Source organism: Condylura cristata, unplaced genomic scaffold, assembly GCF_000260355.1.
Source record: "Condylura cristata isolate star-nosed mole 26May11 unplaced genomic scaffold, ConCri1.0 scaffold00017, whole genome shotgun sequence".
In the NCBI taxonomy this organism is placed as follows: Eukaryota; Metazoa; Chordata; class Mammalia; order Eulipotyphla; family Talpidae; genus Condylura; species Condylura cristata.
The window spans coordinates 4,658,479-4,686,063 of NW_004567118.1; the positions used below are offsets into that span (position 1 = coordinate 4,658,479).

General features: G+C 56.2%; 3 protein-coding genes across 8 annotated transcripts in view; 1 reads left to right on the top strand and 2 right to left on the bottom strand.

The window, feature by feature from the left end:
• MED24 (mediator complex subunit 24) overlaps positions 1 to 6,243 on the top strand; it is a 31,364-nt gene extending 25,121 nt beyond the window's left edge. For 4 of the 6 annotated variants that reach the window (XM_012726205.1, XM_012726206.1, XM_012726204.1 and 1 more), the window contains 9 exons: positions 498 to 673; positions 3,035 to 3,299; positions 3,559 to 3,740; positions 3,902 to 3,992; positions 4,284 to 4,383; positions 4,544 to 4,594; positions 5,166 to 5,246; positions 5,522 to 5,670; positions 5,810 to 6,243. In XM_012726205.1, the coding sequence (XP_012581659.1) occupies positions 498 to 673; positions 3,035 to 3,299; positions 3,559 to 3,740; positions 3,902 to 3,992; positions 4,284 to 4,383; positions 4,544 to 4,594; positions 5,166 to 5,246; positions 5,522 to 5,670; positions 5,810 to 5,926 (1,212 nt within the window). In that variant the 3' untranslated portion in view covers positions 5,927 to 6,243. The remainder of the gene's footprint in view (positions 1 to 497; positions 674 to 3,034; positions 3,300 to 3,558; positions 3,741 to 3,901; positions 3,993 to 4,283; positions 4,384 to 4,543; positions 4,595 to 5,165; positions 5,247 to 5,521; positions 5,671 to 5,809) is intronic. The other 2 variants (XM_012726207.1, XM_004684231.2) reach the window with 1 other exon arrangement.
• Positions 6,244 to 8,622: 2,379 nt separating this feature from the next.
• On the bottom strand, positions 8,623 to 10,091 carry CSF3 (colony stimulating factor 3 (granulocyte)). Its single transcript, XM_004684975.1, has 5 exons — positions 10,079 to 10,091; positions 9,815 to 9,969; positions 9,393 to 9,500; positions 9,113 to 9,259; positions 8,623 to 8,787 (listed from the first exon to the last, which is right to left on the bottom strand). Exons 1-5 carry the CDS (start codon positions 10,089 to 10,091, stop codon positions 8,623 to 8,625), a joined length of 588 nt encoding a protein of 195 aa, XP_004685032.1.
• A 4,564-nt stretch (positions 10,092 to 14,655) lies between these two features.
• On the bottom strand, positions 14,656 to 26,854 carry PSMD3 (proteasome (prosome, macropain) 26S subunit, non-ATPase, 3). The gene is made up of 12 exons (XM_004684236.2): positions 26,433 to 26,854; positions 23,708 to 23,898; positions 22,284 to 22,421; positions 20,760 to 20,896; positions 19,813 to 20,003; positions 19,547 to 19,650; positions 16,945 to 17,059; positions 16,721 to 16,840; positions 16,532 to 16,635; positions 16,240 to 16,395; positions 15,228 to 15,278; positions 14,656 to 15,094 (listed from the first exon to the last, which is right to left on the bottom strand). The coding sequence occupies exons 1-12, from the start codon at positions 26,650 to 26,652 to the stop codon at positions 15,017 to 15,019; spliced, it is 1,605 nt and encodes a 534-aa protein (XP_004684293.1). The 5' UTR covers positions 26,653 to 26,854; the 3' UTR covers positions 14,656 to 15,016.
• Positions 26,855 to 27,585: the final 731 nt, after the last annotated feature.

Below are 27,585 nucleotides of genomic sequence, written 5' to 3' on the forward strand. Positions count from 1 at the left end.
GCTGCGCCACCAGGGAGGACCCTTAAATTTTATTATATGCATACTGGGGTGCAAGCCAGAGGTGCAGGCGGTAAGAGGATTCACCAGAGACAGAGTGGGGAGCAAAACAGATGAATCCACAGAAATACACTGCTGAGGGGAGCAGTAGCAGAGGTCTGCTGCGCCATGTGGGTCAGCTCCCTGGCAGGGATTGAACTCAGGCCACAGTGGCTGGCGATAGCTTGACAGTGCTGAGACTTTAACCCCTGTGCCACCAGGGAGGCCCAACCTTATTATATTTTGTAAAAACAAGAAGACCCTAATCCAGGAGCTCATGTTGCTGTAGATCCTCCTTGTGACTGTAGTTTTCTTAGCTGCCCCACCCACCCAGGTTGGGAAAATCAAACTTGTGGTGAAAAGAGGTATGGACTGTATCTCCACCTGCTACACTTAGCTGCCTGCAGAGTGGGGAAAGTGATGGCCAGAGAAGCGGCTCAGTTCACCCTCTTCCTCCTCAGAAAATCACAGATAACATCAAGGGGAAGGTATGCAGTCTGGCCGTGTGCGCTGTGGCTTGGCTCGTAGCCCACGTGCGGATGCTGGGGCTGGACGAGCGTGAGAAGTCGCTGCAGATGATCCGCCAGCTGGCAGGGCCGCTGTACAGCGAGAACACCCTGCAGTTCTACAATGAGAGGTCAGTCACCCATGCCTCCCATCTGGAACTCCGCAGGTCTGTTGTGAGAAGTCAGCACCTTCAAGAACCACTCTCCTCCTCTTCTCTCACCTTCCCAAACATGCTGCTCACCCGATCACTCACTTCCTTCTTCATGTTTTCACTCACTGACTCAGCAACATCTTGTGTGTGTCTCTGTGCCAAGAGTGTTTATAACTGCTGGTTCCCAGAAAGACAGACCCCAGAAGCAATGATTCCTGCTCACAAAGGGCTCAGACTCTGGAGAACTGGTCGGACAGAAGAACAAATGATTATCTTAACCATGTCACTGTCTAGGAGCTGTGAACCAGCTATACATTTCACGCGCCTCTCCAACTCCCCGGTTCCCACCTCCCTGTCTGCTTGCTTTGTGACACGGTACTGCCTCCATTTTTCAGGGGCTTGGAGCACCTTCCTGGCAATGTCAGCTTTGTAGGATTCAGTGGTATTGATGCATTCACATGTCCATTTATGCAATATGTCTTCTATTTGCTTATTTATATTTTTAAAGATTTTTTAAAGGATTTACTTATTTATGCTTACAAGAGCTAGGATACAGGCCAGAGGTGCAGCCGTGAGAGGATTCACCAGAGCAAACAGGCAGATTACTGAAACACACTGCTGAGGGGAGCAGTAGGCGGGACAGGAGAGGTCTGCTGCGTCATGTGGGCCAGCTCTCTGGTGGAGAATCAAACTCGTGCCACAGTAGCTTTGGACAGCTTCATAGTGCTGTGCTTTAACCCCTTGTGCCTCGTGGACAGTCCAGTAGTGTTAAATACATTCACATTGGGTTGAAACAGACCTCCAGACTTTTTCATCCTGCAAATCTGACACTCTAACCATTGAGCAGCAGCCCTCTTTCTGTCTTTCCTGCCTCTAGCAACTACTTGCTGCTTCTGTGAAGTCAAATATGGAGTCAACTACTTTGGATAGCGCATATAAGTAGAATCATGCAGTGTTTGTCTTCTTATGACTTTTTTTTTTAACTGAAAAATCACGTCCTGTTGCACGTGACAGGCCCTCCTTTTTAACGGCTGTATAATATTCCACTACATGGACCATGTTTTATTTATCCATTCATCAGTGGGTGGACACTTGGGTTGCTTCTGCCTCTTGGCTGTCATGAATGGGTGGCTGTGAACATGGATAGGCACCAAGCAGTGAGGTATGAGGGTGCTCCTGAGGCAGCCACAGAGGATGCCTTATCCTAGAGGTGACTTATGTAGAGGGTTGGAAACATGGAGCTGAAGTGAGGTCAGGGTGTGTCTGTTACGCCATATCTATTTTCCCCTTGCTGCCTTTCCTTCCCTTCCCATCTGCCCCATGTGTAAGGAGGTGTTAGTCTCTGTTCTACTCCATGTAAGACCCAAACTCTGTTGGTGAGGGGTGATGGGAAATCTGTGACTCCAGCATGCAGGTGGGAAAAGTATTCTGAAAGTCCTAGCAACTTTCCCTGTGCCACCCGGCATTCCAGGAATGGCTCACACTCTGCCCTAGGTCTGAATTCACAGTTGGAGGCTTCATGAGAAAGTTCCTGGATGTACGCTTACATGTACCCAGCTTCCAAGGGCCGGGAAGAGTCCTGTGGGGCAGCGCTGGGCCCCTGTCCTGGAAGTAACAGTTTACTTTGGGAGTACGCCAAGGCTGGGCGGGGACCCCAGTAAGCACTCAGCCCAAAGGGAAGCGATTGTATTTACTTATGCCAGAGGATTGGCAGGGCCCAGGCCTTGGGATGGGGAAGTTGAAGTTGGAGAGACGGTGAAAGGGAAAATATAATTATATCAGCAGATTAACCTGGGGGAGGGGAGCCCTGTGCTCCTCCAACCGGCTTTGTGCTCAGCCAGTGAGCATCCTGCCAGCAGGACCAGTAGGGTCAGGTCTGCTGGGGGACTGGAACTTCTTCTTCTTTTTCTTTATGATTTATTTGTCAATGTATATAAGAGCTGGGGTGCAGGCCAGAGATACGGGGAGTAAGAGGATTCACCAGAGACAGAATGGGGAGCAGGACAGGCTGATTGAAACACACTGCTGAGGGGAGCAGTGAGTGAGACAGGAGAGGTCTGCTGCGCCATGTGGGTCACTCCCCGGCCAGGGGTGGAACTCGTGCTGCAGTGGCTGTGGACAGCTTCAAGGTGCCCTGTCTTAACACCTTGCACCACCAGGGGGGCCCCGGAACTTCCTCCTGTCTCCTCCCCGAGCACAGAATGGGGTTAATTCCCCAGGAATATTTCCGTAACCCAAGTGCTGGGAAAAGTCTGACCTGGCTGTTTCTTCCCCTCCCACCCTGACTCTTGAACCCATGTGGCCGGAACCCATGTGGCCTGCCCTGCCCCCGCCCCCCAGGGTGGTGATCATGAGCTCGATCCTGGAGCACATGTGCGCCGACGTGCTGCAGCAGACCGCCACGCAGATCAAGTTCCCGTCCACGGGCGTGGACACCATGCCCTACTGGAACCTGCTGCCGCCCAAGCGCCCCATCAAGGAGGTGCTGACCGACGTGTTTGCCAAGGTGCTGGAGAAGGGGTGGGTGGACAGCCGCTCCATCCACATCTTCGACACGCTGCTGCACATGGGCGGCGTCTACTGGTTCTGCAACAATCTGATCAAGGTACCTATCTGAGTCAGGCAGGTATGGGGGGCAGACATGGAGGTGGGGAGCTTCCCTCAGAGAAAACGCCCGACAGTCCAGAACCCCATCTCTTATACCCATCATCCAGCGGGTCTGCGGGCTTTGAGGGGCCACTCCGACGGCAGGTGTGTGGGGGCGGGTGGAGGGGAGAGGATGGGAGCTCCTGACACCTGAGACCCTGCACCCCTGGGCCCCATGGTTGGGCCTCCCTCCCCAGCGCCCCTGCCTGGCCCACCAGGAGCTGCTGAAGGAGACACGCAAGGAGCACACGCTGCGCGCGGTGGAGCTGCTCTACTCCATCTTCTGTCTGGACATGCAGCAAGTGACCCTGGTCCTGCTGGGCCACATCCTGCCTGGCCTGCTCACCGACTCCTCCAAGTGGCACAGCCTCATGGACCCCCCCGGCACTGCCCTGGCCAAGTAGGACCTCACCCGGGCCTCAAGTCACCACAGCCAAGTCTGGCGCCCTCACCTGGGCCAGCCCCGGGCCCCGGGACTGTAGGCTGCCTCTGAGGTGGGGCCTGAGCTTGGGGGCACAGGAAACCCTGGTCTGACCCTCTTTCCCTGCGGCCCTTTACCAGGCTAGCCGTCTGGTGTGCCTTGAGTTCCTACTCTTCCCACAAGGGACAGGCCTCCTCCCGCCAAAGGAAGAGACACCGTGAGGACATCGAGGTAGGGACCCCTCCTGCCTGTCCCCTGGTTTTCTACCTTCAGTACTGAGCGGCTTCTGGGGGTGCCTTCCCAGGAGAAGCTGTTGGCGGAGTGCCTGCCCCAGCAGCCGTGTGTTGGGGCTGTTAGCGAGGCGCCTGCAGGCGTGACTGAGGTCTCAAACCAGGCTGGGGCAGGGGTGGGAGAGGCCTGAGATGCAGTGACGACGCCCACCTCGGCTGCCACAGAGGCCTGTGGGAATCATCTCTTCACTCGGCTGGGGGTTGGGGTATTAGTGATTCTCCCACCCTCTAGGATTATATCAGCCTCTTCCCCTTGGACGACATTCAGCCCTCGAAGCTGATGCGCCTGCTGAGCTCCAACGAGGAAGACACCAACATCCTTTCGAGTCCCAGTGAGTGGAGGGGGCTGGGCCTGCCCTTCCTTTCCTGGGAACTAGCTGGCATCCCAGCGAGCTGCACCGTGGGGTGGGACCGGTGCTGGCCCCTGCAGCCTCTGTCCCGACCCCTGGGCTGGGGGGGCAGTTCCCTAAGGGTTGGGGCTCTGCTCTCCAGGTCCCACCGCTGCCAGGACTGCTGCCCGCCTCCACTCCGCAGGGTTGAGGAGTGAGTTATGCCTTGGGCACAGCCACTGACTCATCGGCTCTGGCCATCTTTGCCTCAAACATGTCCTGAGGCCTGAGCAGGCCTGGGCTGGGCTGGGCTGGGCTGCTCCCCACTCTCCTGCCTGAGGAGCGCCCTTCCCCCTCCTGCCTTCCCTCATGTTGCTGTCACTCTGTCCTCGCCGCCCTCTGACTTCCTGCCACGGCCCCTCTCTTTCTGCCAAGGGTTCCTTCTGTGGCATTAATTCTTCTGTTTCCAGAGATTTCTCCCAAATCTGGAAGTTTCTCTGAGAACTTGTAGGGGCTAGGGCCAACTGTGCCTGCCCAGAGGAACGAGCTGGGTCGCACCTGCAGGCCTGCGCCTCGGCTGCTGACTGGCCCCTCTGAGGTGGCGCTGTAGGGGCCGCAGGCTGATGCAGACTGGCACGCGGTTGTGCCCCCAGATGTTGGCTTCTCACCTCTCCCGGGTCTTTCCTGGCTGGGACTCTGGACCCAAGGGGTGCCTCCAGGCCCCGGGGGGCAGCTTCCCGGGACACGGCACCCCTCTTCTCAGTGTGGCTGCCCCCACCCCACAGCCGACCGGTCCATGAGCAGCTCCCTGTCAGCGTCCCAGCTCCACTCGGTGAACATGAGAGACCCGCTGAACCGTGTCCTGGGTGAGTCCCCTCCCCCAAGGGCCCCCTCGGAGCAGGAGGTGCAGGGAGCTGGAAGGGTCTTCCCAGTGCCCTGCCGGCTCCCACCTCCCCCTCTCCCCTGCATGGCCCGTCGCCGGCCTCAGCCTGCCCTAGGCCCCCCTCTCAGCTGCCCCTAGTGTCTGCGCCCCGCCTTTTTCATACCCCTTTTGGGGCCACTGCACGAATTTCTTTCCCTTTCCTGTTCTGCCTGATTCTGAAGTCCACCCTCTCTTTGTCCTTCTCCCGGCCGCGCACAGCCAACCTGTTCCTGCTCATCTCGTCCGTCCTGGGCTCGCGCACAGCCGGCCCGCACACGCAGTTCGTGCAGTGGTTCATGGAGGAGTGTGTGGGCTGCCTGGAGCAGGGCAGCCGGGGCAGCATCCTGCAGTTCATGCCCTTCACCACCGTGCGTGTCCCCCGGCCCCCGGGGCGCCCGGGGTCTGCAGACAGCCCGGGGTGGGGGGTGGAGGGGAGGAGGGCCTCTTTCCTTCCTGGCATGGCCCCCGCCAGGGTAGCCCTGGCCTCTGAGGCTTGTCTGTCTGCAGGTGTCGGAGCTGGTGAAGGTGTCTGCCATGTCCAGCCCCAAGGTGGTTCTGGCCATCACGGACCTGAGCCTGCCCCTGGGCCGCCAGGTGGCCGCCAAGGCCATCGCGGCGCTCTGAGGGGCCGTGGAGCCCCCGCCCGTGCCCACCAGGAGCCCGAGGAGAGGAGGCATCTCGCTGTCCTCCCGATCCGTCCCCTGCTCCTGACGTCTGGCTTCTAAGGCCTTCCGGTTCCTTTCTGGCATAATTTCCTCACCCGGCGGGAGCACGAGCAGCGGGCTCAGCCCTGGGCAGTTGCCCCAAACCACGTGCTGGCGCTGAGTAAATTTCCTCTGAGGAGCTGTGAGTGCACAGAGTATGTATATATTTATTTTTTGTAATACGCAAGGGAGGTTCACCTCAGCTCATTTATAAATAAAGACACTGTGGACCCCTTGTTTTTTCTTTTTAAGGATTTATTGATTGATACATACAAGAACTGGGGAACAGGACAGAGGTGCTGGGGACGGGGGGTGAGAGAATTCACTTGAGAGTGGGGAGCAGAACAGGCAGATGACTGAAGCACACTGCTGAGGGGAGCAGCGGGGGGAGACAGGAGAGGTCTGCTGCGCCCTGTGGGTCACTCCCTGGCTGGGATCGAAGTCCTTCTGCAGTGGCTCTGGAAGCTTCATAGTGCTGTGCTTTAACCTCTTGTGCCACCAAGGAGGGCCCCACTGTGGACCCCTTTCTGACTAAGTACTGTTGCTGCTGTGTCTGGCTGGAGTGGGAACAGTGTCTTCTGGAACCTCAAGTGCCGGGAGCTATGGTGTGGATGAGGGGCAGGGCAGGTCTCAGCAAGTCAGTCCCACCTGGCTCCCCACCCATGTTCCAGAGTGAGACTTGCTCTGAAAAGGGAGAAGTTTTGCTGAGACCACCCCAACCCCCAGCTCTGGTGCTGGGGGTGGGTTCCCCAATCCATCCTCCTCTGCCCTGAGCCTGCCCAACCAGGAGTCTGGCCTGTCCTCTCCAGGAAAGTACGGGTTGTGTAGGGTGGGGGCTCTGCCTCCCTTGCTCCACGCGTCCCGGGACCCCGTTCTCCAGAACCCCTTTGAGCAGAAGGGCCTGAGCCACACAGCCGTGGCCTGAGATGCTGGGCCTGCCCAGCCAGACTTAGCTTAGAACCGGGCTACAGGCCAGAGGTGCAGGGGCCGTGAGAGGTCACCAGACAGAGTGGGGAGCAGAACAGGTGGACTGACTGCAATACACTGCTGAGGGGAGCAGCGGGCGAGAAGGCAGGAGAGGTCTGCTGCGGTGTGGGTCAGCTCTGGGACAGGGACGGAACGTGCTGAAGCGGCTGCGGCCAGCTTGCAGTGCTGCGCCCCAACCCCTTGTGCCACCAGGGAGGGCCCCAGACTGCTTTCTAGGGAACCAGGTGGGAAGGGAAGGGAGTTGACAGGAGCCCTGGGAGAGGCACCAGGCCTGGCTGCCACCGCGCTTCCCGGCTGGTGAGCCTCCCGGAGGCACGCGCCAAGGCTGCCCTCAGCCCCGGGCCAACACTGAAGCCTAAAGCTGCAGAGGACAGTGGGCCAGAGATCAGAGATGGCCTTGATGAGGGCGGGGGTGCAGAGCCTGGAAAGTGGGTGCTGATCCGACCTGTCTGAACTCGCGTCTGCAGCGGCCACTTTAGCATCTGTCTTGGCCGCCGCCTGCAAACAGCCAACTTGCCAGCCCTGTGCGGAGGTTGCAGGCCGCCCTGCTTGGGGCTGCGACTGGCCTGCTGAGCTGCTGTGTCAGCCCCACACTCTGGTCCCCCTCTCCGGCACCAGGGTCCCATCTGCTGCCGACGCCCTGCTGGGCCCACCAGGCAGCTTCGTGGCTCAGGGGCCTCTGTGGGTCTCCACTGTGTCCCTAGCACTTAGCTCTAAGAAGCACTCACCAAAGGGGTGAGCCCTGGGCTGCCCCTGCCTCCCCTGCCCTCCTCTCCCACTCTGGTCTCACCCCTCCCCACTCAACTCCCGCCCCCACCCCCCAATTCCTGGTCAGGCCTCAGCAGGAATCAAGGAGAAAGGACATTTACTGGAAATATACTTTATTATCCAAATGTTTGGCTACAGTGAGAAGCAGAGGAGGGCGAACGCTTGAACACCCCCATCACGGAATCCCCCCCACCTTGTCCCTCCCATGTTCTCATCCCTGCCCAGCATGGCGGATCCACAGCCCTCTGCCCAAGCCTGGGTGAGTCCCACTCTAACTCCATGCTGGGGGACGTGGCGGGTCTGCTGTCTCCATAGGGTGGCCAGGAAGTCAAGATGTTGGTGATTACTGGGCTCCCCACGCAGGGAATCAAAATATACCCGGAAACAATGAAAAAGCCTGGATTTCCCAGCCAGTTCCTGGGACCCCAGGGTCAACTCTCCCAGGGTTTCAGCTCCGCTCATGGGAGGGGTGTGGGGGAAGCAGGGCAGGGCCCTGAAGGGGAACACTGCTGTTTAAATATTAAACAACGTCTTGTCTCCCACGTGGGAGACCTGAGCTTCCAGGGGCCCCGGGGTGGGTAGCCCGGGCTGAGTTCGCTGCGGCTCTCGCCGGTGCCCACCACGGAGCCAGCCAGGGAGCAGTCACAAGACTTAATACTTGGTATTTACCTTGCTGCCTCCCGTCCGGGGGACAGGGGGACAGGAACGTTTTCCTTGCTACAGGCAGGAGATGGAACTCGCAGGCAGGGGAAGGACCCAGGAGTCGAGGCTCCTTCTAGCTCTTCCCTGTCTTTAAATACTCGGTTTAAATAAGCATAAATATTAAATAGTGATAAATACACTGGGTGGGGAGGGCTTTGCTCAGGGCCCAGCGAGATAGCGCAGAGCCCGGTAGGCCCGCTCCAGGAAGCTCTGCAGGTTGGAAGCAACCAGAACCCCTCCTGCCCGGCGTTGGAAGGCAGAGGTGAAGGTTGGCATGGTGCCCTGGGTGGGCTGCAAGGCAGGGGCCGCCCCCAGGTCTTCCATCTGTGGGGGAAAGACGGGATCAGCAAGCAGGCCCTGCCCAGCAGGTGTTACTATACCTGAGACCCCCCCGTGGGCGCTCACACAGGTAATGGTGGCGCGGGGACTTGAGGTCTGCTCAAGGTGCGGTGATGGGCTCTGCCCTCAGGGAGAGGGTGTGGAGCGGGGCCACTGCACGGGGGTCCTGGTATGGGATGGCAGCTCCCCACACAGCCCCCCATACCACCGAGAATGCTAAAGAATTTCTGGGATCCCCAGACTCGCAGCACGGCCTTTGGGGTCCTGTTCTGCATAGGCCCCGATAGTGGCCACTCCCGACGAGGCTCACCTGCTGCCAGACGTTGGTGGTCAAGTCCTTGACATCCAGCTGCAGCAGGTCCACAGTGGAGGCCAGCTCAGGGGAGACCCCTGCCAGGGCCTGTAGCAGGCCCTGGTAGAGGAAGAGCCCGCTGTGCATTTGGCTCAGGCAGCCTGGCTGGGGAGGCGGAATAGAGAGTTTGGGGTGCTGCTCGGGATGCTCCTCAAGCCCCCAGCTCGGAGCCTGGAGGTCAAGGGAAACTTCCAGATCATCCCTTCCTCCCTGCCCTGCCCCCCTCACACACACTCACCAGTTGCAGGGCCTGGCTGGAGCAGCTGCCTAGGCGAGCCTGGGGGATGCCCAGAGAGTGCCCAAGCAGCACCAGCTCCTCAGGGTGGCACAGCTTGTGGGTGGCACACTGGGGGTGGGATGGGAGCAAAGTGAGGGGACGCTCCAGGGCCAGCTGCTCCTCCCCCTGGGCCCTCCCCGCCCCTCCCCTGCCAGGCTCCTCTGCCCCATCTTGCCCCCTTCCAGCCTGGCTGCCCACAGTCCAGAGCGGCCCTCTGCTCAAGCCCTCCCAGCCTCCATCCCACCTCTCCCGATTTCCTCCCACCTCCTCTGTGTCTCTTCCCTCCCATATACAGTCTTAAGGGGACCCCTGGGCATTTGCCCCTTCTCTCTGTCCCTCAGGTCAGCCCCCTCCTGCACGCCTCTGTCCTTGTCTCCACTCACCAGCATCTCCTGCAGCTCTGTGCCATCCGCCTGGATCTTCCTCACTTGCTCCAAGCACTTGAGCAGGAAGCTCTGGGGCAGGCTGTGGGCAGGGTGCGGGGGGGTGGCTTCTCCTGCCATCCAGAATACGCTGTGCCATAGCAGCAGCTGCAGGGCTGGGAGCAGATGGGGGCTTAGAGGACAGGCTGGGACCCCACTTCCCTGCCACTCCAGCCTCTCCCCCTCCCTGGCGGGCAGCTCGCCCACACGGGCCAGGGCACTCACCTGTCGGCTTCATGGGGCTCTGGGCAGCAGGCTGAGCCGAGGGGCCGGGTGGGTCTGGGCAGCAGGCTCAGGCTCTGTCAGGGGCCAGTTCCACAGGCCTTTATACATCAGCCCAGGAGGCCCCGGAGGGAGGAAATTACCTGGTGCTGGGACTAAGGCTTAGTAATAATTTCCCCCGGACTTATGCAAATTTAGTGTCATGACAATGCAGGGGGCCTGGGATGAAAAGCTGTTTGCGAAAGTTTTGTGAAATCGTGGAATCTCTGCTCCTTCTTTGACGTCTTGAAGGCCCCCCTCAACTCCCTTCCTCCCCTTAGCCCCACCCAGGCTTCAATTGCCCCAGGGATTTTGAACAGAACCTCTGGCTTCTGATAGAGCCTTGGAGGAACACTGAGCTCCACAGAGCTGGGGAGAGGCAGGCTTCCCACGCCCCCACTCTGGCATATTTGTGGGTGCAGCGTCCCCCTTGTCACCCCCCCTCTCCCTTGAGCTTCTTAAGCTATCTACCTCCTAGACGTCCAAAATCTGAGAGGGAAGAAGCTGATTCCTTCCTACCTCCAGGCTCCCAGGAAGCTGATCCAGGGCCCCTGCAAGGGGCCGGGGGCTTGAGAGAGGGGTGAGTCTTACCCACACTTTGATTGGCACCATCCCACGTTTCAGGCTGTCCCGAGTTGGCTAGCTGGGAACTTCCCAACTGCCCCCTCTGACTCATTCCTTTAAGCCCCCGGAATCCTGGCAGAGACCAGAGGAAACCGGATGTGTGAGTGAAGCAAGGACCCTGGAAGCTCCTTCTTCTCACCTTGCCCACCCCCCTCCCATGGGGCCCCTCCCCAAGGCACTGCCCAGCACTTTGGACCAACCCAGTGGACTGGGCCCTAGAGGGAAGCGCCTTGCCCAAGGTCATGGTAAGGGAGTCGGTTCCAACAGCCGGGGCCTGAGAGTGCTCACAACCACGGGGCCTGCCCAGGCAGGATGACCAGCTGCACCCAAGTTGTGAGCTGTCACTCCGTCCCAGTTTACCCCATAACCGTCCGGGAACTGGGAGGGGTGTGCCTGGCTGCGTGAGACCATTTCTGGGCCTGGGTTGCCCCCTGGTGGCCACGGCTAGTACAGCTGTCTCGGCAGACGGGTTCACTCCAGCCCTGGTCGCGCCCCCCTTCCCAGGGGCTGCCACAGCCCCCCCTCCCCACTCCACCTGAGCCTTGGTATTTGACGATTGACCTCTCCCCGCCCTGTGCGCGGCTCTGTTGGAGTAGAGAGTCAAGTTCAACAGAACCGGGGCTGGAAGGAGCTTCACATTTGCAAACATGTCCCTGCCCTTCCTCCAGGGGACTGTGCTTTCCCAGACCAAGTGACCAGTGGTCCACACTTCCATTGTCTCCCCTCCCATCGGTTTCTGAGAAAGCACTAGAGCCACTTCCCCCTTTACAGGAGATGAATCTGACCTCACGTTAAGTAACTTGCCCACGGGACAGAACTGAGATCTTAAGCACTTAACCACCAAATCTCTTCACCAAGGTCTGCCTTCCTCACCCATGACCAGGCCGGCTCTAGACCCAGACTTTTGTTTCGCCAGCAGTCCAAGGGTGTCAGAGGTCTAGTCAGTCCTAGCAAGGGTGGCAGGCGGTGAGAGGACCCAGGACCGTGACTGGAGGAACACAGGCTGTTCACCTGTGGGAGAGAGGGGGCTTGTGAGGCCTCTGGGGTTAGGAGTGGGACAGGGAGCAGCGCCACCGACAGTGCTTCAGCTCGACAGAAGTAAAGTGCTTCGGCAGGTGCAGGCTGCTTCCAGCAGTGGGTCTCCCAGCCCAGGGGTGTCCGGCACCTCCCTCCTTCCCCCTACTTTTCCTTCCTCAGGGATGGAAGCTGAATGCTGATTGTGAACTAGTGGGCACCATTAGATCAGGCCCCTGCACATTTTATCATTTCATCTTCCTAATCAAGTGGGACGGTGTGGCTTCTCCCTGTTAGAGACAGGGAGGGCCGGCCTGAGCTGGTCAGAGGAGAGCCTGGCTGGCCTTGGGGCACGGCCGGCTTCCCAAGCCCTCTGCTCCCAGTACACCACCTTCCTGTTCAGAGAGCTGGACTTCTCGGTCATGGCTCTGCCAGGGCTTCCGCCCCCCTCCAGCAGAGAGGCCCAGGTAGAGCCCAGGCCATGGTCCCGCTGTGGCTCATTTGTGCAGCTCCTGAAGGCTCTCCCAGGTATCCCTTCATGGCCAGGGCTGGAGGGCAGCCCCCCGACACTTCCTGTTTTCATCTGGTACTGGGCTTGGCACATCTCATCGTAACTCATTTGCTGCAGCCTTGGCCTGTGGGCCAAGATATGTGCACTGAGCTAAGAATGGGTTTTACATGGCTGGAAAAGAATCAAAAGGCTATTTCATAGCATGCCAAAATCACATGAAGTTCAAACGTCACTGTTTGTGATTTGTTTACATAGCCTTGATAGGGATGTGACGGGCAGGAGTGACTTAGAGGTGACAGACCATGGAGCTCACAAGCCTTAGTAATGGACACTCTGGTCCTCTAAGAGAAGCGTGCAGGTGGGCAAGGGGAGACGCAGACCCCTCTGTGGCATGTTTGCTCCTGCAAGCCACGTCCAGCCTGGCTGAACTGGCCAGCCTGGACGCTCCACCAGGAAAGGAGCTTGTTTTTTTTTTTCAGTTGTAGTTTCTGTGCCAAATATACGGTGCTGGGGAGGGTAGCCACAGGTTACAGTCATGTGCCACATCAGTAACCAAGATTTAGGCTCAAAACAATACTGTTTGGCAGTGTAAGTATGAAAACTGGGCCCTCCCTGGTGGCGCAACAAATTAAAGCCAGCACTGTGAAGCTGACCACAGCCAGCGCAGCTCGAGTTCCATCCCCAGCCAGGGAGCTGACCCACAGGGCGCGGCAGACCTCTCCTGACCTGCCCGCTGCTTCCCTCAGCAGTGTACTTCGTCGATCTGCCTGTTCTGCTCCCCGCTCTGTCTCTGGTGAAGCCTCTCGCTGCCCCTGCACCTCTGGCCTGTACCCCAGTTCTGTATGAATAAATAAATAAATCTTTTTTTTAAAGTATGAAAACATAAGCTGTAAGGCTACCCGAGGACTTCATGAGTGACTGACCACCCCGGGGTGGGGGGCGGGGAGAAGGAACACGAACTTCCGACTTCGCTGTGATTGAGCCTGACAGGACCCAGGGTTAATGGGGTAAATCTGAGTGGAAGGTACACACGCGGGTGTTGTTATGCTGGTCTCTGTACCACTCTGTAGCTTTCAAGTTAAAAAAGTGACACAGAGGGCCCTCCCTGGTGGCGCAGCGGGTTAAAGCACTGCACTGAGAAGCTAAAGCCACTTCTACATGAGTTCGATCCCGCCTGCCCTGGAGGTGACCACATGGCGCGGCAGACCTCTCCTGACCCGCCCGCTGCTCCCCTCAGCAGTGTACTTCGCCATCTCCCTGTTCTGCTCCCCACTCTGTCTCTGGTGAAGCCTCTCACCGCCCCTGAGCCTCTGGCCTGTACCCCAGTTCTGTATGCACGAATAAATAAATCTTTAAAAAAAAAAAAAAAAAGTGACACAGAAGGTGGGAACACAGTGAACCATCTCAGTGTAGAAGTGACAGATTCTCCTAGGAAAAGCAGGCCCAGCCCATGGGGATGAGCTTCAAGAGATGTCCAGTGAACGCGAGCCAGGAGGGCGAGCAGCAGGAAACCCTGGCACGGAGCCTCAGCCTTGAGGGTGACTGACGCTCCTGTCCCCGCCCCGCAGAGGGGTCTTCCGGGAGAGCGAGAATGAGGCCTATTTACGCTCAAGCCCCTCCTCGCCCTGTATACATCCTTACCACACGCTCAACAAACATCTGTCAGAGATTGAGGGAAGCGGGTGGGGAAGGGCCATTTCCCAGCGTCGGCTTTTTGGTCTCATCGCAGAGGGGTGACGGGAGCAGGAAGCAAAGCCATAGCACGGCCGGCGTCAGCCCAATTAGTAGAGACAGGAAGGCCCGGCGTGAAGACTCTGAGCCTACCTTGCCCAGAGCAAGACAGGTGCGCCCAGGGGCAGTACGGGGTGGGGGGTCCACTGCCCCTGGGGACTGGGGCCTGGGGTGTGTGGGAGCCAGCGTGGTGGAGCCACAGACGGCAGACGGGTCCCCGTGGCCAGCCCAAGCACGGGCTGTCACCCCAGTGGCCGATGTGGGGCTGGGAGACCAGGCTGGGTGGGTGCATTCACGGCCACTGCTGGAGGGGGTGCGGGTGGCCACAGGGGGCCCCACTCACCAGCCCCCCCACAACTGGTGGGCGAGCCCCTTGCAACCCGCTGCAGCGGCTGAGCCCCTTCTCTGCCCCACGACCTCACTCTCGACCCCCCAGAAACCTAGATTCCGAGCCGCGAGCAGGTGGCGCAGTCTAGTCCTTTGCTTCACTCAGACGTGGTGGGGAGCGGCGTGGTGACTTGCCCAGAATCCCCCCACCCTGTGCACAGCCTCCTCTTCATCCACAGCCGTCTCTGGGGCTAGAACCCCAGTCAGGGAAAAGCCCTGGGTCTGTCAATGCTGTGCCAAGCACCAACACAGTAATTACCTTAAGCACGAAGCATTCTGGAGAACTTTTTATTGTTTAAAAATCATAATTGAAGCTTCAAAAAACATACAACCCAATGCACGTCTCAAGTTCAGCCCCTGCCCCTGGAGGAGGGTGTAGTGCTGCCCACACCCCCAGCCAGGACCCTGCCCTGGGACGCACCCGCTGCCCGCCTGCCCAGCGTGTGCCAAGTTGCTGGCTGGGGAGGGGCCCTGGCGTGAGGTGGGGGCGGTTGGCTCCCTGTACCCCTCACCTCCTGCACAGATGCAGTCTGTGAGCCGCGTGTGGGAAAAGGGTTCCCTGGGTAAGGGACCCCCGAAGGGAAAAGATAAAGGTTCAGTCCCCATTCGTCCCACCCCTCCCCAGCCCTCCAGGTTCAAGGGAAGCTGTCGTCGTCATCTTCTGCCATCTCCTTGGCAAACTCCAAGTCTTGCTGCTCTCGCTCACGCCGCTCCTGAGGAAAGAGGGGGCAAGGGCTGGGCTGCTGAGGGCCAGTGGGGTGCTCCCTCAGAGGCACCCCCCAGGCCCACCCCAAGGTGAGGGCCTCCCCCTCCCTGTAGTCTTGCCCAAAGTGGAAGGCAGCTCACCTCTGCAGACTCCAAGTCCTTGTTGTAGGATTTGGGGGGGAACCGCATGGCCTGAAGCACAGGAGAGAGAGCCGGTGAGGCGAGAGAGAGCCGGTGAGGCGGCGGCACCGACTCAGCCGCCTCCCTGTGCTGCTCCTGTGACAGGCTGAGACGGGTCATGACCTCGCCAGCTCAGTCCAGCGGGAGCCATGTGGAAAGGGTGGGGAGAGTGAGGAGCACCTAGCAGTATACATGACGAACCCTCGGGGCTGGGCAGGAAGGAGAGGAAGGGATTAGTGGTGGGTAGGTGTGCCCAGGAGGGGGCTGCCTGTGGGGAGAGGCTGGCTGAGTTCGGGGGGGGGGGGGGGGGGGGGGGGGGGGGGGGGGGGGGGGGGGGGGGGGGGGGGGGGGGGGGGGGGGGGGCAGCTGTGGCAGGAGGGGCGAGGAGAAGAGAAAAGGAAAGGCAGGTGGGAGAGTGGGGAGCAGCAGCGGGGGCCAGATGACCAAGGGGCGACTGTCCCCCACGTGACATTTACAGATTTCAGGAAGGCGGCAGTCAGTCAGTGGCTGGCTCAGGGAAGGCTGGACGGCCTCTGCGGGCCAGCAGCCTGCCTGCCGGCCGAGACTTGGACATCCTGGCCATTTCGTGACCTTATCACCCTGACAAGGGTGGGGCCCTCTTCATCTGGCCTCACCGGTGGGGAAGCAGAGGCTCCGAGTAGGTGATGACTCAAATTGCCCCCCCCCCCCACCTCCTCTAGTCCCTTAAGTTCCCTAAATGACTCGAATTTGGAGCCAATCTAGAAACCACGCGCTGAACTGCTTATCTGATGCTCCTGGTGCCTAACTCCTTAAAAACCATGGACGCTCCAGGCCCAGTGGCAACGGCCTTGGCCCTCTGCGCACCCTGCCTGCCCCCCAGGGACCGGGAGATGCTCTGGGAACCGGCCGCAAGCTCAACGGGTCTCTGAGAACTCCCAGGTGAGGCCGGAGGCCCAGGCGCTCCAGGCGCTGCCCGGCACGGGCTCCTCACCTTGACAGACATGTTGTGGATGTCCAGGCAGAAGGAGATGCGCTGGTGGAAGGCGAGCTGGGGCTCTCGGGTGGAATAGATGTCGATCATCTCCTTGGACTGGACGTAGCCCTTCTCGTGGTTGATGCTGGCCTCAATGACGCCATCCCGGATGGCCTGCGGCCCCACGGGAGGAAGTCACCCGAGAGCCCATTTTCCAAGCCCTCACCTTCCATACTCCCCCTCTCCAGCAACTTCCCGGTCGCTGTCGGCACCCTGAGGAGGCCCAACCTCCCGGCCCGCCCCAGCCCACCTTGGCAACAATGAACTCGGCGTCCTCGGGGCTGTCCAGCTGCAGCTTCTGGGCGATGTCAGCCAGGGAGATTCGGGAATAGGACAGGCTGATCATGCGCACACCTGGGAGGAAGGCGGCGTCGGGTGGGCACAGGCCCGTGCCTTTCCTCAGGCACCCGGGGTAGGCCGCCCCAACCCCGGCCCACACCTGTTTTAATGACGTTGTGCCTCAGCCGGATGATTAGGGTGTAGGTCCCATCTGCCTGAAACTTCTCCCCAAACTGATCCAGGACCTGGTTGAACTTGGCTAGGTTTCCTGTCCTGACAGCTGCACAGGAGGGGCAAGACAAGGCAGATGGGCGTAACCTCAGAGGCCACAGCGAACGCCCAGGGGAGTGTCCAGCCGGCACTGGAGGGACGGCCCTCACTTACCCTGGGTCAGAAGGAAGTAGGGCATGAGCGAGCGCTTGAGGGACGGCTGGCGGAACTGCAGCCGGTCCGGGATCTCCCCCAGTAGCAGCTCCACCACGATGAGAAGCTTGTGCACCTGGCAGCACAAGACAAGGGACACGGTAGGCAGGGTGCCCCACCAGGCAGAGGGAGGAGCCCCCCAGCACTGAGGAGTGGGGAAGGCGGCGCCCTGACCAGGCCCAGGCGGAGGCCTGCGCTGAGGTGGAGCAGAGCACTGCTCGTGGCGCCCAGGACACCCGCGCTGGGCCACCGAGCACCGGCTCCGGCCCCCCACGCCACTGGCAGGGAAGAGCAGCAGGCCAGGTGGGCAGGCTGCGGCTCAGAAATGGTGAGGGCCCAGGCCGAGAGGCCCAGGAACCAGGTGAGTGAGCCAAAGACGCTGGCTAGGGAGACTGCTGTGACTGGGGACAGCAGGGTGACGCGCAGAAGGGACAGTCTGGGCAGAGGCAGGAGCACAGGACGGCAGGTGCTCAGTGAACGCGCGGAGCGTGAAGGGAAGGCTGGCTGGAGAACAGGCTCCCGCCTCCCAAGCACGTGAGGTGCTCTGGACAGCGCCTCCATGGAGTCAAGACCGTGCAGCAGACTACAGGGGAGGGGACGATGCCCACCAGGGAAGAGCTCCCTGTCCAGCTGGAGGGGCAAGCGGCCACCCCGCTGCCAGGTAAGTTCTCTTCAGCATCCCGCGTACACCTGGAGGTCACCCTCTCCCGAGACCCGCGAGTGAGGGAAACCCAGGGAAACGGAGAAGTTAGTGTGTGCATTATGGGTTCTGAAGAAGCAGAAGACAGGATGTCTCAGTCAAACGAACAGAGTAGAAAAGTGGACACACCCAGGTGTGGGGGCTTTTACAGTTTGTTCCATTTCAAACTATGTTATTCTTGACCCTCACTTTACCTTCCCACTGCTGCTTAAAGCCAGCTTCTTTACCAGCGCTTCTTTCTAAAGATTTATTTATTTATGCACAGAACTGCGGTGTGGGTCAGAGGTGTGGGGGTGTGAGGGTTCCCCAGGGACAGAGCAGAACAGGCAGCTTTACTGAAATATACTGCTGAGGGAGCAGTGGCAGCGGGTAATACAGGAGAGGTCTGCTCCTGTATCAGGTGGGTCAGTTCCCTGGCTGGGGATTAAACTCAGGCCATAGTGGTGACAGGGCTGAGATGAGACTTAACCCCTATGCCACCAGGAAGGCTTCTTTCAATGACTTAAAAAAAAAAAGATTGGCCCTCCCTGGTGGCGCAGCGGGTTAAAGCACAGCACTGAGAATCTAAAGCCGCTTCCGTATGAGTTCGATTCCCGCCTGCCCCGGAGGTGACCACATGGCGTGGCAGACCTCTCCTGACCCGCCCACTGCTCCCCTCAGCAGTGCACTTCCTCGATCTGCCTGTTCTGCTCCCCACTCTGTCTCTGGTGAAGCCTCTCACCGCCCCTGAGCCTCTGGCCTGTACCCCAGTTCTGTATGCACAAATAAATAAATCTTAAAAAAAAAAAAAATTTATTTGTATTTATTTATGCATACAAGAATTGGGGTGTAGGCCAGAGGTATGGGAAGGAGGTGAGTGAGAAGATTCACCAGAGACAGAGTGGGGAGCAGAACAGACAGAATGACTGAAACACACTGCTGAGGGGAGCAGCGGGTGAGTCAGGAGAGGTCTGCTGCGCCCTGCGGGCCAGCGCCCTGGCTGGGGATCGAATCTGTGCTGCAGTGGCTGCAGACAGCTGAGTCTTAATCCCTTGAGCCACCAGGGAGGGCCTTTATTGACTTTTTAAAGAATTTTACAGTGTCTTGGTTGTAAGGAGCCTGGCATTCTGCTCACACGTCCTGTGTTTCCGAAAAGCTGTTCCTCTATGTGAAAACTCTACCCATCCAGAAGCCAGGTGAAATTTCACTTTTTCTTTAAGATTCCTTTAATGATTTAACCAAAACCAAAATTGTCTTTCTCTAAATTTTAAAACAAACCAAATCTCCCACGACACTGACCATTTTCAACCCGTTTTGTCCTGGGCACCAGGAGGTGGGTGCTGTGCTGAGGGGCAAGCAGAGGTCTGCAGCTGCGAAGGTGGGTCCAAACCCTGGCTACGCGCTGCGTCACACAGGCTGCACGTCCAGGCTCACTTTGCAGCCGGCAAGCAGCGCTTTCTTACCCCTCACCGTGCCTCACCCCACCGTCAGCACTTAAAATACGCGGAGACTAACAGCTCTCAGCGGCCATAGTTTGGTTCCACTGGCCAGTCAGTTTATGGAGGTTTACAGACAACACTGCGCCCAAATGGGCATGTGAGGACGAGGCCAGAGCCTAGGATTTATCAACACAACCCAGGCCCATGCCTAGAACCACTAGAAGGTGTGAGGGGGAAGCTATGACCTTCTAAATCTAACTACCAAGAAGAATATGCTGCCCATAGCTGCAGGCAATCCCTGCAAACCCTGCTCTAAGGGAGCAAAGAGCTGTCTGTTGCCACCTCTTGGAAAATGCTAAGAAAGCCCTTCCTGGCCCCCCACAGGGAACACCCAGGCCAGTCAGATGAGTCCCCGCAGAAGGGATGAGACCTCTTGAGAGCTCACCGTCTGTTTGAAGCCCACTGCTGTATGCTGAGGGGCCTTGCGAAGGGCGTTGGTCATTGTCCTCCGAGCCTCTGAGTATTCCAGCTGGATGGCTTTGATTCGCCCTGTGTGTGGAAGGAAGAGAGGGGTCAAGAGAATGGCACCATTCAAAGTTCCCTTGCAAAACAATGTTGCTGGATACCACCCAAGCACTGAATTTTTAGAAAACCTACTTCAAGCGAACCCAAGGCAACGTCTGACTAGGGTGTGTGTGTGGGGCCACTCACCTGTGTAGTAGAGGTACCTTGCCCACTCGTTGTTGTTGGCCTGCTCAGGGAACACGGACTTGGACACCAGCTTCTCAGCCTGGTCGTACAAGCTGTAGTGTAGGTAGTTCCGCAGCAGCAGGTTCAGCAGGGTGGCCTGCCCGTCCGCATCGTGCCGCAGGGTAGCTGTCCGGAGCCGGGCGTGCAGGAAGCTTCAAGGAAAGAAGAAAGCTGTCAAAGGCCTCAACCCACAACTCACTCTCCCTCAACCCCTAAAAAAGCGATAAAGTGGCTCGTCTAGTCATTCACTGAGTACCGAGTGTCTACTTCCTGAATCACAGAGGACAAAGCTCTGCTCCCAGGAAACCCTTCATGTTCTGGTGAGGGAGGCAGGCACCAATCGTGACAAACACATCATGCAGCAGGACAGACGGAGGTAGGGGCTCTGGAGAAAGTGGGTGAGTGCAATGGAGAATCCAGGGGAGAGGAGGACGGGGAGTAGTCAGGACGGGACTCCCTGAGAAGGCAACAAAGTCTTGAGGGGAGAGGGAGGGAGAAGAGTGTTCTAGCAGAGGGGAAGAGCTGCTGCAGAGAATGAGGGGGGCGTCTGGCCTGGAAGAGCATGGCGGCCAGTGTGGTCAAGGGACAAGCTGGAGATAAAGTCAAGGAGGCAGTGACAGAGGGATGTTAAAAAAAAGCTTTCCAGACTTCTACTCCTGACCCAAGAAGTCCTGCCTTGATGTGGGGTGAAGGGAAGAGACTGGAGTCAGGTATCACCTCCCAGCAGTTATCTCCATTTCCTCATTGGCCGCAGCCCCTTTCTCAGCCCCTCACGTAGCCTAGGGCATGACAACCATTGCTCTCACTTCCTCATGGGGGGTCCGACACCTGCCATCTCATGACCTCTGCAGGCTCACAGGTCTGGGGCCTCGACTGACTTTGTGTCTGGCCCCAAGGGCCACCCATACCTGCGCACCACATCCAGCTTGTCCAGGAACTCATAGACCCGGGCGTGGTAATAGTAACACTTCGCAGCCACGAGGTCCAGGGCCCGGCGGTTCTGGGTGCTGATCTTCTGCATCAGGTCATCAGAGACCTTCTGTGCCTGGGCAGGCAGACGAGAGCATCAAGTGGCAGCTTCCCCAAAAGTTAAACATACAAGCCAGCAAATTTCTTCCTAAGTATGTATCTGAGAGAACTGAAAACCTGGTCACACAAAAACTTGTACTCAGTCAAAGCAGCATTATTCACAATAACCCACTGTGGAAACTACACAAGTGCCCATCACTGAGGAAGAGTGCAAACGTCAACCCACACAAAAGAAACAGAGAACTGGGGCCTCCCTGGTGGCCTAGGGGTTAAGTCTCAGTGCTACCACTGCTGCGGCCTGAGTTCGATCCCCAGCCAGCAAGCTGACCCTCATATGGTGCATAGATCTCTCCTGTCTTGTTTGCTGCCCCCTCAGCAGTGTGTTTCAGTAGATCCACCTGTTCTGTTCCCCCCTGTTTGGTGAGTCCCCTCACCCTCCACATGTCTGGCCTACACCTCATTTCTTACATGAATAAATACCTATAAATCTTAAAAAGACGTGCACACCGAAAACCTCAAACACTTCATGCTCAGTAAAATAAGCCAGCTAAAACAGCCACATATTATAATTTCGTTTATATGAAATACACCAAACAGGAAAACCCATGAGACAGAAAGTAACTCAATGGTCGGAGGTGAGAGACAAGTGACTACCAGTAAGGAAGGTGTTTCTTTTGGGGGGCAAATTAAAATACTCTGGAATTAGATGGTGATGATGATGGCTGTGCAATCACTGAATATGCCAAAACCCACTGATTATAAAAGGCGTGAATTACATACCTTAAAAAAAAAAAAAAAAGCTAACAAACCCAAACCCAACCAGTGGTGAAGAAAGGAAAAACCAAATCAGGACACTGACGAGTGGGACCTGTCATTTCTTGAAATTCCCTGGGGTGGGGTGATGACTGACAAGGCAGGTGGCCCCCGCTGAAGGCAGCGATGGAAATGTGGGCTCGAAGGTGGGACAGCTGCCGTTTATGAAGCACAGTGAAACCCAGGTCACTGTGTCAAGGCCCGCTCAGTGTCACTGTAGGACCAACAGGAACCCTGTGAGGAGCGCCGCCTCTCCCTTTCATACAGCTAGGAGGCATGAATGTGCCGAGGCCCAGCTGGGATCTAAAGCCAGGCCCTCCTGTCTCCAAATCCCTAACTTTTCCTAAAACATGGAACCCCGCAAAGAAGCCACTATACTGGTCATGGGTCGGACAGAATGACCGCTGCCAGCCCTTTGCTTGGTGCCTGGGCTGCAGTCGAGGGGCGTCCCCCAGAAGTGGCGTCGGGCACACGCCCACACAGGGGAGGAGCTGGAGAGCAGATCTGGCCCTTTCTTCACCAGAGACCAGCCCTCCCGCACAGCCAGTGCACGGCTTAGGCACGCCACCCGCGCTCCCAGCCCGGGATACCTCTTCGTAGCGCTTGCTGTTCATCAGGAAGATGACCATGAGCAGCTGGAGGTAGGCCTCCACCTCGGGCAGGAGGGGTGTGGATGCAGCTTTGCCTGTTCGGGGCCGGAACTGTAAGTCGGCTTCTGTGTCCATGGGCTAGGAGAGGGCAGGAGAAGCTCAGAGCACCCACCAAGACTGGACGAAGCCCTCACTCCACACACCAACAAGCGCTCGTGACCGCCTACTACGTGCAAAGGTTTTCTGAGGTACTGGGATACAAAATAAAGATGGCACGATCCCTTTCCCAAGGCTGGCAACGCAACACATCTAAGGAAGGCTCGCGGGAGGCAGATTCACAGGACGCGCGGGGCCAGGAGGGCCGCGCCAGGAGTCCGGCAAAGACTGCCATCTAAGGAGTGTCACACTTGCAGCTACTGCAGACTCTCCCACACAGGGTTAGCAAGTGATGTAATTCTAGAGATGAAATCAGAACGAGACAATTTTTTTTTGGCACAACAAAGGAAATTTAGGGGAAATGGCAAAGTAGTTATTTTCAGATCCAGCCGCAGAAACTGTAATAATGTGTAACAATTGGCTCAAAAGCAATCATGTTGGATCAGTTTAGAGATGTAAAGGTCAGAAAACACTCCAGGTGAGGTTGAGGAAGGGTTCGTTTTCTTTTCTTAAACAATAAACTCATCGTTCTACTCAAGTCATTTTCTGAGTTTTCGCCGCTATAAATACGCTGCAAGCATACAGGACTTTGAGTTGAAAGCAGCTGGAAGGGGCAATGAGGTTTGAGAAGGGGAAGGACCTGGACCACCACGATAAAGGGTACAAGGTGTGCTCAGGAAGAAAGAGGAGTTTCTCCTGGCACAGAGACTGCTCTGGAACAAAGTTCACCAGCATTCACTACATGCCAGGCACTGTTCTAAGAGCTTACACACTCTTCTCCTTGCCCCCAAATCTACTCATTACATTTATCAAATAAAATGGAGGCCCAGGGAAGTGTCACTTGCTCAAATCCCACAGCCACCACAGCAGAGTATGGATTCAAATTCAGCTCTAGTCTCCAAGACCTGTGCTCTTAACCAAGATTCTACACCACTCTCCATGGTGAAGCTTCCGAGGCAGAGCCGGAAACACCATTAACTAGGACAACGGAGACCTCACGTCACCCAAAGGAGGAGGGGGTCTATGTTGGGGGACAGTGGAAAATGAGTCTGGCTGGAGGGTCCTGTTTCCCAGTTCTTTTCCTGGACTCAGAAGACCGACCCTACAGCCTGGCTAAGCCAGGCTAACCCTTACTAGCAGGCTAATGCGTATTAAAGTGGGTGACGTGGCTTCACAACTGTCACAGGAGGGCTTCAGGATGGGAAACGTTTACACCCGGTAGATCTGAGGTCAAGCCTGCATCCTTCCAGTGGGCCTGACCCGCTCACCTCTTCCAGGAAGGGTAGCAAGAAGTCTCGAGTGGCATTATTTGAGGTGAAGAAGCCATGCACAGCCTTATACAGGACATAGTGGTTGAGGCGGCGAGATGTGGAAGGTAGCATCCGCAGGGCCCTCAGTACAAATCGAGGCTCTTTGCCTGATACTGCCTTCTCCAGCTGTTTCACATGCTCCTTGATGTCTGGGGAAGGCCAGAGGAGACAAAAGTATGCTATTTTCAAATTCTACTCCAATATCAAGTAGCTCTAGGTAGCCTCTTACAAAGGAGCAAGATAAGGCTGATTATCTCACCTTTCTTGCCGCAGCCATACATATGGACTCCATACACTGATTTAATATAAAATTTTATATCAGGCAAAGAAAGAATATGCTCACAGAGAAAAGGGAGTGACAGAAAGATGAAGGAAATAATCACAGTTACACATGGAAATTTATCAGATTTCTAAGTAAGAAAAGACTTCCAAAATGTGGATGGAAGAAATCACACAAAGGACTGATGACCATATAAACAAAAGAAAAATATCTGCAATAGATATGATCAAAATTCATATTCTTACTCTACAAAGAACTTGTACCTGGTGGCATGAAGGGTTAAGTCTCAGCACTAGGAAGCTGTCCACAGCCACTGCAGCCTCAATCCCACCAGGGAGTGGACCCACAAGGCTCAGCACACCTCTCCTGTCTCCCCTCAGCAGTGTGCTTCAGTCAACCTTCCTGTTCTGCTCCCCACTCTGCCTCTGGTGAATCCTCTCACCGCCCCCCCCCACCCCACTGGCCTGTGCCCCAGTTCTTGTACACACATATAAATAAATCTTTAAAAAAATGAAGTTAAGAGAAATAAAATAAACATGAAAAGACAACACACAAAGGAAAGACAAATAGCCAATAAACATGAAAAATATATTTCACCAGTATTTGAAAAATCACAAATGAAAACATTTTTCAACTACTACATTAATAACATTTAAAGAATGACAAAAGAGACCAAGTGCAAAGGACATTTCTGCTGGTAAAATGTGAATCAATAGTTTTTTCTGGATAACCCCTGCCAGAAAACTTAAAAATCCCATCCTCTGACTCAGGTACAGAGTTTATCATGAGAAATAATTACCAAGAGAGACTAAAAACCTGGACTCCAAGAAGACTGTTGCAAACCTATTTGTAACATAGGAAACTGGAAACAACTTAAATGTCCAGGAATAAGAGAATGCATCAACAGGCCTTTCCTGGTCATGCTTATAATATAAACATAACAACCACTAGTATTTATGGAGAATTTACAATGTATTCACCATGTGGGAAGGACTGTTTCTAAACATTTTAATCTTCTTAACCACCCACAAAGTAGGTATTATTGGTCTCATTTATAGAGACAAAGAAACTTGTTCCAGAGACTGTACTCTTAAGCCACTATATCAGATATTCAATAAATGTTTCTGGGATAAACTGAGTGCTGGCTGTGTTTGTGGATATGTTAAATAAAAACACACAAAATCATCTATATTTAGTTAAATACTCAGTTGTTCCAAACTTCATATTTAACTCAATCTCAATTATGGGAGAGCAGCTTAAAAAGTCATAGGAGAAAAATGTTAAGCATTAAGCCTTCTCACATTCTCCAAACTTTTTCCAATGAACATGACTTGCTTTTTAATAAGAAAAAGAAGTGTTTAGAAGGATCATTTGTATGTACCCAGTAGGTAAAGATGAGCAGCACTTTTGCATCTAGCTGATGATCATTATTTTAGGTAAAAGAGTCTTCATTGATACTGATCCTGCTGCTAGAAGTTCGAGCCAGGAATTGATATAGTCACCATCTCATCCTCAAAAGCAACATCCTGGAGCAAAACTTTACCTCAATATTTTTGGGCTAGTGTCTCTTGCAGTTTACTAGAGATAAATAGTAAATAATCAGGTCCCACTTGATCAGCACAGGGTCAACTGGGAAGCTCATTCTACCCGCTCCAAAGCGAACAGGATGCTCTAATGGGGAAAAGTGAATTAAGAACAGGGAAGAACAAGTGAATAGTAAGAGACTGGGGCACATTCTAAGGAGGAAAGAAGTGGGGGGTTGATATGCTTTGGGTGGAAGGTATTAGGAACTCAAACAAAGATGACACCTAAAAGTTCAAAGTTTAGGGATGTTTAGCCCTTTAGAAACACAGCAGGAGTAAAGGCTTGAAAGAAAGGAAAAGAGCAATGAGATCATTTGGGCAACTCAGAGGAAAAAAAGAAGCAAGATGCCAGGTAGAAGTAGTTCCTGCAGGGGAGAGCTGCTTAAGGTAGCTAAGACAACAGAAAACTTTCCTACCCATGAAACCAAGGGGCCAGTGTTCTGAGTCAATCTCACCCCCTTTACACACACAAACACGCAGGCTGGTTTATCACGGGGTCAACTACATACTGGGAACGTCAACAGTTAATCTGGCGGGATGCAAAAGCGGATGAGAGGGGATAACTTAATACAAGGGATCTACAGTACAGCGAGATCTAGTTCTAGATGCACCTCCAAGCTGTGTTAAGGGAGAAATCTGGAGTCTGGAGAAAAGTTCGGTTATTGGGGATGGGGTCGGAGTGTCAGGGTAGAGGAGGCGGGACTTGGGCACGATCCTGAGGCACCGCGGACGGTGGAAGCTGCACTGGGGTCCGCAGGGGAGGCTGGGTCATCAGAGCCTGTCACCGATCAGGGCACGTCCCCGGCCAGGGCTCTCATACCTTCCAAGGTGACGGTGTCCAGCTCTCGCTGAGAGTGCTCAGCCGCCGCCGCCGCTGCCTTGCCATCGGCCTCTCCCGTGGACCCGCCACCCGCCGCCGCCTCCTCCTTCATCTCCACATCCTGGGGGGCCGAGGGCGGTGGTGGTTCTTGTTCCCCTCCGCCGGGCGGCGGCTTCGCCTTGTCCGCCCCGCGGCGCCGCGCCGAGCCCTCCTGTTTCATGGCGCCCGGGGTCGCGGCCTTGTCCGGGGACCGAGGCCGGGGCCTCGCGTGAACCTTCGCACCAGAGACCAGGAACCGAGACGGGCCTGCACACGAGCGCGGGCTCCCTCGCGTCGGGCCACACGATGACGGAGCAGCTGCAAACCCCTTCCCGGCGCTGGGCCTTCTGGGAAACCCCAGGCCTGACAGGCCGATGACCGAGTCAACAAAGGAAAAAGAAATCAACAGCCGAAATGCAGGATGGAGGCGGATCTTCGAGGCAGGATCGGGGAGGAGCCTGAATGGGTTTTGGACTTTTTTTGGAGTGCTTAAGTTGGTTGATTTTACGTTCTTTTCGAATGTACTTCCATTCATGTCCATTAGAGGCCTCCTCGGGCCCCAAACTGGGTTTCACAGTACTGTAGAACACGCCAACCAGCGAGGAGTGGATAAGACCTATCAGAGCGCAGGGCGTGATGACATCATGAGTTGCCGGGTGGGTTCCTTGCTCAAAAAAAAAAAAACAACACCTGTCTCAGTGTGCTCCGGCAGAGGGCGTCTTCTAGCGCGAGGCTGTCCTCAACCGCCACCCGGTGCGTCGGGCACGAGCGAAGAAAAGAAGCCGCGAAGGATGTGAAGCTGTGCTGCTGTGCTTAAAATAAAACTGAACTGGAGAGTAGGAAGAACCTTGTGAGATCCAGACTTCCTTTGGAGAGTTCAGCCACTGCTGAACTTACAGCATGAAATCTCCGCAGCCTGGGAGTGCAAAGGAGGGAAGAATGCGTTCGTGTGCACTCATGCATTACTGGAAATCGGGTTGCCTTCTGTGCACTGCCCAGGGCTAGCTGTGTTTTGTAAGCAACCGCGACAACAAGACCAGCTACAGAATGTAGCCCAGTGGAAGCTCTGATGCGAGATGCGGTGCCCTGGGAGCCAGGGGGAAAGGGGGTGAAG

Excerpts from the sequence above, each read along its gene's own strand:
- CSF3 (XM_004684975.1), bottom strand. Across the intron at positions 9,501-9,814 it reads CAGAGCTGCAGGAGATGCTG|TGTGCCACCCACAAGCTGTG; the intron begins GTGAGTGGAGAC and ends TCCCACCCCCAG. Across the intron at positions 8,788-9,112 it reads CCACCAACGTCTGGCAGCAG|ATGGAAGACCTGGGGGCGGC; the intron begins GTGAGCCTCGTC and ends TTTCCCCCACAG.
- PSMD3 (XM_004684236.2), bottom strand. The coding sequence starts at position 26,652 with ATGAAACAGGAGGGCTCGGCGCGGCGCCGCGGGGCGGACAAGGCGAAG. Across the intron at positions 19,651-19,812 it reads AAGGTACCTCTACTACACAG|GGCGAATCAAAGCCATCCAG; the intron begins GTGAGTGGCCCC and ends TTCCACACACAG. Across the intron at positions 16,841-16,944 it reads CTACTTCCTTCTGACCCAGG|CTGTCAGGACAGGAAACCTA; the intron begins GTAAGTGAGGGC and ends CCTCCTGTGCAG.